This window comes from Haliotis rubra, unplaced genomic scaffold (genome assembly GCF_003918875.1).
Source record: "Haliotis rubra isolate DU_JTF1 unplaced genomic scaffold, ASM391887v1 Scf344, whole genome shotgun sequence".
NCBI lineage: Eukaryota > Metazoa > Mollusca > Gastropoda > Lepetellida > Haliotidae > Haliotis > Haliotis rubra.
This window is the reverse complement of record NW_025767018.1, coordinates 456570-467112: the sequence shown is the minus strand read 5'-3', so window position 1 is coordinate 467112 and position 10543 is coordinate 456570. Positions and strand designations below refer to the sequence as shown.

General features: G+C 38.7%; 1 protein-coding gene across 1 annotated transcript; it reads left to right on the top strand.

The window, feature by feature from the left end:
- Positions 1 to 2972: 2972 nt before the first annotated feature.
- Positions 2973 to 9590, top strand: LOC124284735 (coiled-coil domain-containing protein 189-like). Its single transcript, XM_046720840.1, is given in 10 exon segments — positions 2973 to 3135; positions 3432 to 3463; positions 3806 to 3871; positions 4787 to 4956; positions 5559 to 5629; positions 5814 to 5930; positions 7956 to 8019; positions 8488 to 8582; positions 9141 to 9233; positions 9235 to 9590. Coding segments are annotated over 10 exon segments (888 nt in total). The 5' UTR covers positions 2973 to 3054; the 3' UTR covers positions 9334 to 9590.
- The last annotated feature ends 953 nt before the right edge of the window (positions 9591 to 10543 follow it).

Sequence of the window (10543 nt, the reverse complement as noted above, 5' to 3'; positions counted from 1 at the left end):
GTTCCTGTGGGCTGAGGCTGTGTGATAACACGCTGCGCCTGACAGGCTGTATGAGGTGAATACTCCCCAGGGAGTTGAGTTGGTTAAAAGAATGCCAGAAAAAAAGACATCCGTTGACCAAGGGAACACTCCAGTGCCTTGAACATGTACTAGTTGCGTGGATGTGTACACTATAAAAATATCCTATAATAATAACAATAATCATTCGGGGTTTCCTCTCAAATCAGACTGACTGGCTGTGGTGTAACTGACCATATGGTTTAACCGCCGTTGTAATTCCAAGGGTTTACGGTACGCTACTTCAAAACGACACTGGCAGTACATAATAAAACAAAAACCATGAAATCGTAAACGTTTTTATCGTACGCAATTTCAATGGCAAAACAGAAGTGTTTTATGTGATTCGATACTTTATATCAAGAAAAAGATAGCTTCTTCGTAAAACAACCCTTGTCAATTGTACGTAAACATGATATGACGTATCATCTTATCAAAATCCATCTAATGAAATGTTGTTCTTGGGGACTTTTTTTTTTTTTAATTTAATTTTTTTTTTCCAATTTAATTATCGGTGATGGTGTCACTTTCATCATCTACATTCGTATACCTGTACCTGAAAACCATCTCTACGGCAGATGACTTGCCACGCACCTTTCTATTCTTGTTTCACTCGTTTTCTGTTTATTCGAATGCCAGATATTAGTGAATGAATGTGCTTTAAGCCACATTCAGTGGTATCCCAACTACCGTATTTCCTTCATCAAACCCAGGGCGGTGCGGATAGCCTAGTGGTTAATGTTATCGCTCGTCACGCCGAAGACCCGGGTTCGATCTCCAACATGGGTATAATATGTGAAGCCCATTTCTGATGTCCTCCGCCGTGATATATTGATGGATTATTGCCACACAAAAAACGTCGTAAAACTGAACTCATTCACTCAGTCACACTCATCAGAACTAAAAATATAAAAAGATAAAAAATAAAAATCGCCTGTAAAATTTTACAATAACGGAAATGTGTCAGGTATATCAGATGTTCTGTACCGGAATAGAATAGCTATGATAGCATGAGCGGTGACCATCAAATCTTTGTTTAAGTCGGGGTCACAGTTAGTCCAGTCGCTGTACAGAGTTACGTCCCTTGGACACACAAGAATTATCAGATCGTGTGTTTGAATCCCGCCTCGCCCGATTATGCTGCTAGGGTTGTCAGCATCGTAACCGTGCTCGTGGGATTCATGAAAGGGCACACACAAAACTACACTTAAGGCTTTCGTCCCACATTATGCTGACATCCTGTGATATAATTGGAATACTGTTCAAACAGCGTTAAACCCAAATCACTCACTCACTGACTCGCTCACTCACTTACTCAACACGTACGAGACTCTACTAAGGAGCCTTTGCAGTGTAGGGATCACATTTAGTTACTGAACACCATAATAAGCATAGTAAATATAGCCTGCTACCTGCAACCTGGTGTAGTCTAGTGGTTAAAGCGTTCGCTCGTCGCGCCAAAGACCCAGGTTCGATTCCCCACATGGGTACAATGTGTAAAGCCCATTTCTGGTGTATCCAAGACAATTAGACCTCTGACAGGGTATAAAACCCTCGCCCATAGGTAAATTATTGCATGATACCCTGTATAAAAACACGTGTCATCATCAACTGAATGGAATAACACAGAGTGAATAAAAACTTTAAAACTTTACTTTCTGTTTTAAAGGTATGTTTAATGGGCGTACACCGTTATGGTCGACGATGTGTAGCCTAATAGTTCTAGCATTGCTTGTTACCCTGAAAGTCGATTCCCCATGTGGGTACGATTTGTGAAGCCCATTACCGGTGTCCCTAGGATTTTGTTTACTCAATCAAAATGTACTGTACATGTTAGTTTCTCAAATGAAAATTTGTGCTATTGACGCGGTTCTTTAGTCAACTGGTAACGTGGTACCGTCAATATGTGAATGAAGTCCCGTAGCAGGAGCTACTACCACGACGCGTCATGCTATAGTATATGTCTACGGAAGCGTAGTAGGGCCATGCCACGGTGAAAATTTTGGCCTCACTATCTCACTTAATATCTCCTGATAATGAGACCAAAAATATTTCACAGTGGCCCTACTAAGGGTCCGTAATGTGTCTACTTTCTCTATAAACTATCATATACATGTATAAAGGTCCAGATATGTTTCCATGGCGTGTAGCGGAATCATGACTGCAAGTCAATTGTAACTGTATGACAAATTCACTAGAAATTGGATTCAGGCGCAGTTTCTATGGATACGCGACAGAGTAAAATTACGTCTTAAACATCTCCTATTTTAAGAGAGTGAGCTACAATTTAACGATGCATAGTCGTTATTTCAGCCACACAGGGACGAGCATTATTCTAAGAATGGCGTTATATGATAGAGATGTTGTTACATATTTATTCCAAATCTTGGAAGAATAACACGCAAGCAAACTAGGATAGGTATAACTATCTTGCAGTTTAAAACTGGTCTAATTTCACAGAACAATATGTCACTTTCACTGATAGAACTGTCTTTGCTTAGACCTGTATTGCTACACATAAATGAAAATGCTAAGGTTAGACAAGGTTTGTGTTATGAAAAAATCGATTAGGCCCTTTGATACTGTTTGGCTTCTCCGAGTTTTAAGTTCCATTCCTTCAAGAGACAGTCGCCATTGTAACACAAATTAATACAGCCGTCTAGTCACATTTCAAAGAAATATACAGAATACTCTGTGCAAATTTGATATACTGTGAGTGAATGTTTGAGATGAGATAATTTTTGTAATTTATAGTCCATTTCATAATTAATAATAATTATGAGTTTATTGGTGTGTGAAAAACGTGTACAGCCATTTATCTTTTGACGTGGTCGCTATCTGCCAATGGTGGATGGGAGATAACTCTTTCCCGTCTTGTATGTTCTAAGCGACACCGTCTCTTGTGGATTGCACAAACGAAAATAGAGGTGCTTAGCAACGGCGCCATTATTTGTAAACTCGCACATGCAGCTTCGACGTCTGGAGTAACTTGACAGGATGCATCTTACGGAGGAAACTGGGGGAAAACAGGATGTGCCACAGGAAGAAACACAACAGGAAGTTCCGAAGATCATCCAGGTGAGACATGCAAGAGAAAATAGCACAGGAATAAAAGCGTTCAGACATTTTATTGTTGCAGAATGCTTCCTTATCATAACACTTCTGTAAAAGTTAAAGCATCGGCGGGTATTGATGTAATACGTTCTACCATGCACCGTGCATAACCCAGCAGGAATACAATTCAGTGGTATCGATTCATGTCATGCTGCGAATTCAAAAGCTGTAAATTTGTAGAATTAAACTATTTAACAGATGTGGAACGTGTTAACTCAAAAGTATCAAATGTTAATCTTGTGGTCCTGTTTTTGTTGCAGCCCAGAGATCACAAAGCCAAAATATGTGTGTGGTAAGTTGGATCATTTATTTGGCCTTGTATTGAGACTTTGATAAGCTTGTGCCATTGTTGGACCTGTCATTTTCCTATTCAACAGTTGCACTTTTCAAACGACTAACGGGATGAGGCTGTCAGGCTTGCTGGCTTGGTTGACATATATCATTGTATATCAACTGAGTAGATCAATGCTCATGATGTCAATCACTGGATTGTCAAGACTTGATTATTTACAGACCACTGCCATATAGCTGGAATATTGCTATGTGTGGTGTTATAAACAAACCAACAGACGAAGCTTTAGATATCATCCTGATTATTATTGCGTGTAGTAATAAGTAACTGTTTGGTTTGCAGGGCTGACTTAACAGTGGATGATGTGGATAGGATCAATGAATCTCTCAATGCAGATCACATCAAGAAGTAAGTGACAGACTTCATGCTATATGACTTCTGGGCCAATCAGAATTTACCATCAGATGATAATTAACCTTTTTGTGTCTAGATGCCATGGTTGTCAGAAAATAAAGGATATATGTATTATCCACAATATAATATAGCACATTTCAGGTTTAGCATTTTGAATTTACCGATTGTATTCATTTGTGAGGTACAGAAATTTGATATGCTTGTTTGCTTAGATGTACCAAAACTTGAGAAGCCTTGGCTCGTTACAATCTTCATATGCTACCACCTCTTGCACGTGTCTGCAGATCTCAATGCAGGGTGGAATTGTATAAGGCTAAAATCTTAGAGTATCCTGAGAATATATCATTTATGGGTCTGCAGTAGGGAAAATGAGACACATCAACCAATAGCTGATAGTGCGGGGTTTATTCCCACGTCGATATCATTGTCTGAAGCTTGGCATTGGCGGCTCATGCAGTGATATGGCTGGAAAAGTGCTGAATTGAACATACAGCCATATTAATGTATTACAAAGTATTTCCCTAGTCAAGTAAAATAATACTTGCTTCTGTCTTCGAGATCTGAGTAAAAATAATTAGTCAAATAAGAAATGCTAACAAAAGGATACAACCGATCTTTCATTTTCTAAAATGAGTTGTCAAAGTATGTGTACAATGAAATCATAGTTGAATACAAGATTTCACCTTTTATTGAATATATTGAAGTGAATGTATGATTAAATGTACATAAATGAGTGTCTCAGTTGATCACCCTTGAATCCTTGATGCTAATTAATGATGAATAAAGAGGTAACATTGTGTGTAAATCAATCTGCACTCCATCAAGACATATTGCAAATAATACTAAAATTTCATTGGCATCAAATAAACTGTGAGATATTTAGCTGACTGTAGAGTATGTATATTTCAGTGTCCTGTCCGACATCTTTGGACTGAGTGACCATCGGGATGACCTCAAGACCGGCATCATCATGGACTTGTACTACTACACACTCCAGTTTGCCCGTGATAACGGCTTCAGCAGGGAGAAGACATCAGCATTCTTCTCCATCATCAAGAAGACCCATGAAGTCTGCATCGGTAACAAAACAGTTCCTCAGTAAATTGATGAGGCTGTGTTTTTAATATCATTCATGCTCAAATCTGTCATGGCTACTTTCCTTATTTGTACATTTCGAATCATTGGAAAATATTTTTCCTGGTCATATAAACCTGATGTGTGCCTCTCACTATATATTAGAAAGTGACTGTTACCTTCAGTTAAACTTTGTATTAGTTTGTCTCCACCCATGAAAACTATTTAATGGGGCAGCCTTTTAGAGTCATGTCAGTGGCTTGAGGCAGGGTACTTAACCATGGAGAGTTGTATCCCTTAGGAGCAGCAAGATCCTTTTAACCTTTGTCCCATGAGTTGTCAGCTCCCCTATCATGTTCTGTTGGGTATCAGCAAATAGGAACACCTCCATTGTCAAGTGAATAGAGCATCTACATGGAGAACAGAAACCCTGTTCCCTCTCCTATTTGAATTGCTGTTAAACCTTTGGGATAGACTGCAGAGGGTAGTCAAACTTTTGTGTAGAGTCTTTTGCTAACTTGATGTAAGCATAATTAGTTTGCATGTATCAGCATTTTGACAATCTCATATACATTTATTACCACTAAATGTTAATGATTGTTTTCAGAAACCCCATTTGGAAATCTTGACCAGACTTTCAACTACTTCAAAGCTCTGATACTCTGTCATGCTGTCAATGTAAGTTGTTATCTTACAAAGATATGCCCTTAGGCATGTTGTTATCCTACAAAACAAAAAGTCCTACTAAGGCAGGTTGTTATCTTACAAAGATAAGCACTAATGTATGATGCTATCCTACTACTTTCTACTAAGGCAGGTTGTTATCCCATAAAGCTATCTGTAAGTCGGCTTGTTGTTCCAGCGTCCACCACACAGCATCGAGCTGTTCAGTGCTGACGAGGTGAGGAAGATTACAGAGTACACCATCAACACCTACTTCCGCCACTTCAAGATGTACAAGTACGCCTTCACACCCCTGGTGAGTCTACCATAGACTGACTGACTGAGTTTGGTTTTACGCCGCTTTTAGCATTATTCCAGCAACATCATGGCGGGGGACACCAGAAATGGGTCTACCATAGACATGACAGTAAGACATGCACCATAACTCCACAAACTGATATCTAACGGCCAATGGGAAATTCAGAAACCAGATTGTTGGTGTGAGCAAGCGAGAGTTTGAATTTAAGTTTGATAGACAAAACTGTTCAAGTAAAAGTATAATAGAAATGATCTGCAGAAATACATGAATCTTCAGTTTGGATTAAAGTTTGATCGATTGAGTTCAGTTTTACACCGCACTCAGCAATATTCCAGCTGTATGGCGCAGTCTGTAAATAATAAAGTCTGGACCAGAAAATCTAGTGATCAAAAGCATGAGTATTGATCTACACAATTGGATTGGGATTAAAGGGGTACATCTGAGGTGTAGGGGAGCGAGTTTGATGACTCTGAGTGGTGAAAGGTTCTGGCAATGAAGGTCATTAACTTGTAGGAAGGTACTGCTTATTGGTGCTTGTCAAATCAAGAAGTTGTGTTCTGGTATTCAACAGACTAACAGGCCTGATCTGATGAAGACATGTTTTGGTTTTACTAACTAAACTGTTTGCCCAAATATACCCTATGTACCTGTATGGGCAAGTGAGAGAGTGAGTGAGTTTAGTTTTTACGCCACTTTTAGCAATATTTCAGCAATATCACAACGGGGGACACCAGAAAAATGGGGTTCACCCATTGTACCCATGTGGGGAATCGAACCCGGGTCTTTGGCATGACGAGCAAACGCTTTAACCACTAGGCTACCCCACCACCCCTCAGGGCATGTGAACATACTGTCACATGACTGCACATGAAATCTGAGGTTTTTGGTCTGGTTTAGGACGATGGCAAATAATTAGTTGGTTGGCAGTAGTCTGCAGTAGGCCTTAGCCAGAGTCAAATAACCATTAAGTATTAGACATTACATTTATTAACATCTATTCACGTACTTAAGAGAAGCACGTTTTATACCTTGTAAATTGTCTATAGTTTTCACATTATAAACAGGTTATCACATTTCGTTTCTTGATAGGTTAAAAGAAAAAGTGATTTATGTTTAATTGATTAGTTTTATTGTAAAGTTAAATCAGTACTGCAAGTTGTTAGTGCAACAGTAACAGTTTTGATATCTGTATTAAGTAGTGGTGTTCAGATTAACTGAAATCATCAAAGATTGGTTGCAATGACGAAACGGCCAAGCAATCGATCACATTTTCTCATAATCGAACATAATCGATTTTGGAACTACAGTTTTAGTGTTTCAAACACTTGACAATGGAACATACCTTAGATGTTCTCAGGGCTTGAAAACTTGTTAAATTCTTAGAAAACTCACATCACTTTCTGAAAAGTCATGACTGAATATTTCTGGAGACCTGTGGGAACAGAAAAATCTGAAAAATGACGCTAACCAATATTTTTTGATGATTGCTCGTTGGTAAAGGACCAATCATCAATTGTGAGATTTCAACCAATTCCTAACACTGGTACTAAGAATCAATTTTGTTGGTTAATATATACCATGTAGCGACATATATACCATGTAATTCAATGTAGACTCCCAAATCACGTGACCACCTGAGGGTCAAGTCCTGGCCATGGTCCAGTCAGTCCACCTCAGGGATCTGGGCCCCCGTTTCACAAAGCTCTTGTAAGCCTAAGTTCTCGTAACTTTTCTTGTAGCATTTGTACCTCCTATACTGTAACATAGGGAGTACGAATGCTACGAGAAAAGTTAAGAGATCTTAGGTTCATGAGAGCTTTGTGAAACGGAGCTCAGGGCCCTGTTCCTCAAAGCAATCGTAGTGCTACGACTGTCATAAGTCTATGTTAAAGTATGGGAGTTACGATCACCTTAGGGTTACGATCGCTTTGAGGAACGGTGCCCAGGTGCTTGGGCCCTTAATTTGAGCATACTGACCTCGTCAAGGGGAATCATTTGTGTATGATTCTGTTCTGGTTTCAGGTGAAGTTGGACCTGGCAATAAACTACATCGGGCTTCCCATGCCATCTCCCCCACCTTCTGAAGGTATGTATCAAGCAGAATAGTCAACCAGTGGAAACGGGCATGGTTTAAGGGAGTTGTAGATACCTACACCAAGTACCTTTCTGTAGACTGAATGCACACAAATATATCGGAATATGCATATGTATCTTAGCTTGGTGGTGTGCTGTGATATGTGGAATCCCCTCACATTAATCAATAGTAAGGAATAAATAGTGGGAGTTAATATTTAATCTATGTGATAAAATGAGTAAGTGATTTGGGTTGGAGACTGATTTTAACAGTTTAGTTAACTAGGTTTCTAATTGTATTGAGGTATGTCAACTTAATGTGAAAAGAGAGCCTTAAGCGATGTTGGCCTCAGATATTTACCTTTTTGGTGAAACTAATGAGTGCCGATGAACTTAAATATACATATATCCAAACAAACCAGTGTTCAAACTCAGTAAGAGGAAAAGATTCCTAAAAATGGGCTTTTTGTACAATCGACAGCTGGAGACAAGGCAGATGAAACCGAGGCAAAGGAAGGGGAGACAACTGAGGAGAAACCAGAAGAGGGATGGTGGTGCAGAAGGTGGAGCAGACAAGTCTGAAGAGAAAGGTAGTGCTACTTACCCACAATACACTGCAACAATACCATGTTTTCATGCAATATATATAGTTGAACCTTGTGTTAAACTTGGTTTTGTGGAAATCCTGATTTCCTTGCACTCACCTTAAGAGTTCCTACAAACTCCTATGTTGTTGATTGGTTAGGGGTAGTGGAAATCCTGATTTCGCATTGCACATGGGTACAACACCATTTAGATGTTGCTGGAATATTGCTACTTTAAACCAGCATAAAACCAAACTCAGTCAGTCAGTCCTATGTTTATCATTGTTTATACTCAGATATGACAAACCAGATGCGTTAAATTGCCTTTTGACCCATGAACCCAAATTAGATGTATAACTCTCTTTAACAGAAGACTGTCCACTCAAGATTTAATAATATTAAGCACACTAAATGCAAGTGGATTTGGATTTTCTACTGCCCTATTTTTCGAATATCAACACTTGCTATATTAATAGCTTCAAACAAACATGCCAGAGAGTCCAGTGAAATGCAGGTGTACCACAACTAAAATCCATGTGTTTTAACAGAGGAGTCTCCAGCCAAGAAGGAGTTGCGGACGATGATCCAGACGTTCCTGTCAGAGGAGATAAAGAAGATGAAGATGTCAGTGGAGGAGCAGATTAAAATCTACTGAGGACAGCATCAACAAGAAGATCGAGTTGACCGACGGTAGTACCTCACCCAAGAAGAGTCCTAGCTCTCCCAAGGGAAAAAAGAAATAATATAAGTTTCTTAACAGAGCTGAATGTAAATTTGTGTTAAATGTACAGTCAGTATTTCAGAAATTTGCATATTCTTGCAATGAAATATTTTGTCAGCTGTGTAAATCGATAACATTTTTGTGTCAGCAATGTGTTTTGGCTGAAAAGTGTTTTGGTAAACTATTTATCATGTTCTAAATCATGTCAATGATGCTCTGCAGAGTGTATGTATAATGATGAATAATATAGAGTTGTAAATAAACTACTGTATGTCATTATTTGAACTGTGAGTTTTCCCTGTTGTAACAACCTGTTATGATTCCAGGTAAGAATCTGTTCTGGCCAAAATGTTCTAGCTGCTTCAGGATTAGACCTCATTGGTCAAATCAACTAGAATTTTCACATTCTGTTAACGAAGATCGATTTTCAAGTACAAACGTCTCTTTCAGGAGACATCTTCACACTGTTTGGAAACAACCAACATGTACTGATTGAAAACATAAACAATTTAATAACAAAACCATGTCACGATGTACATAAGGATAGAGTCATCTAGTATTGATGGTAGTTTCACGTGGATATTACCTTACCGACAATCACAAATAGTCACATGATTGTCCTATTAACATGAGATGCAACCAGCACCTTATAAGATGTTTGCATACAACTAACAATACATGTATTGCTTGTCTAGAAGGACCATCTTCATGGTGTAGTGGACAGAGCATCTCCCTGGAGATCTATGTCATATCAAGATGCAGGGCTAAAAAATTCCACTCGTCCACTCGTATTGACAAGTAAAATTTGTTTCGAGCAAGTGAAAAACATAATTTGCTCGTCCTAGAGGACGAGTACGTTTTCTGACCCAAAAGTAATATTTTTCTTTTTCCTTGAAGTTCAGCTATCTTAAATGGTGAACAAATTCAATTTTGTCAAAGATTTTGTACAGAAGGCAAAGTAAGAAATGTTTATTGTAGTTTTATTTCAAACATTTTGAAAATAAACTAAATTAAATTTATATTCATTGTGATGCATGATCTATAGGGAAAGTACAATTTTAGAAGGACGAATGGAAAGTTCATGCTATTTGCCCTACAGGGCGAGTGCAGATTTTTGAATTTTTCAAGCCCTGAAGATGGTACTTATTGTTACCTTGCTGGCACTAGGCATTAAGGTGATAAAACAAGGACCAGTTTGCGTCAGTATACTGTTTTCATCATCCTCGATAATC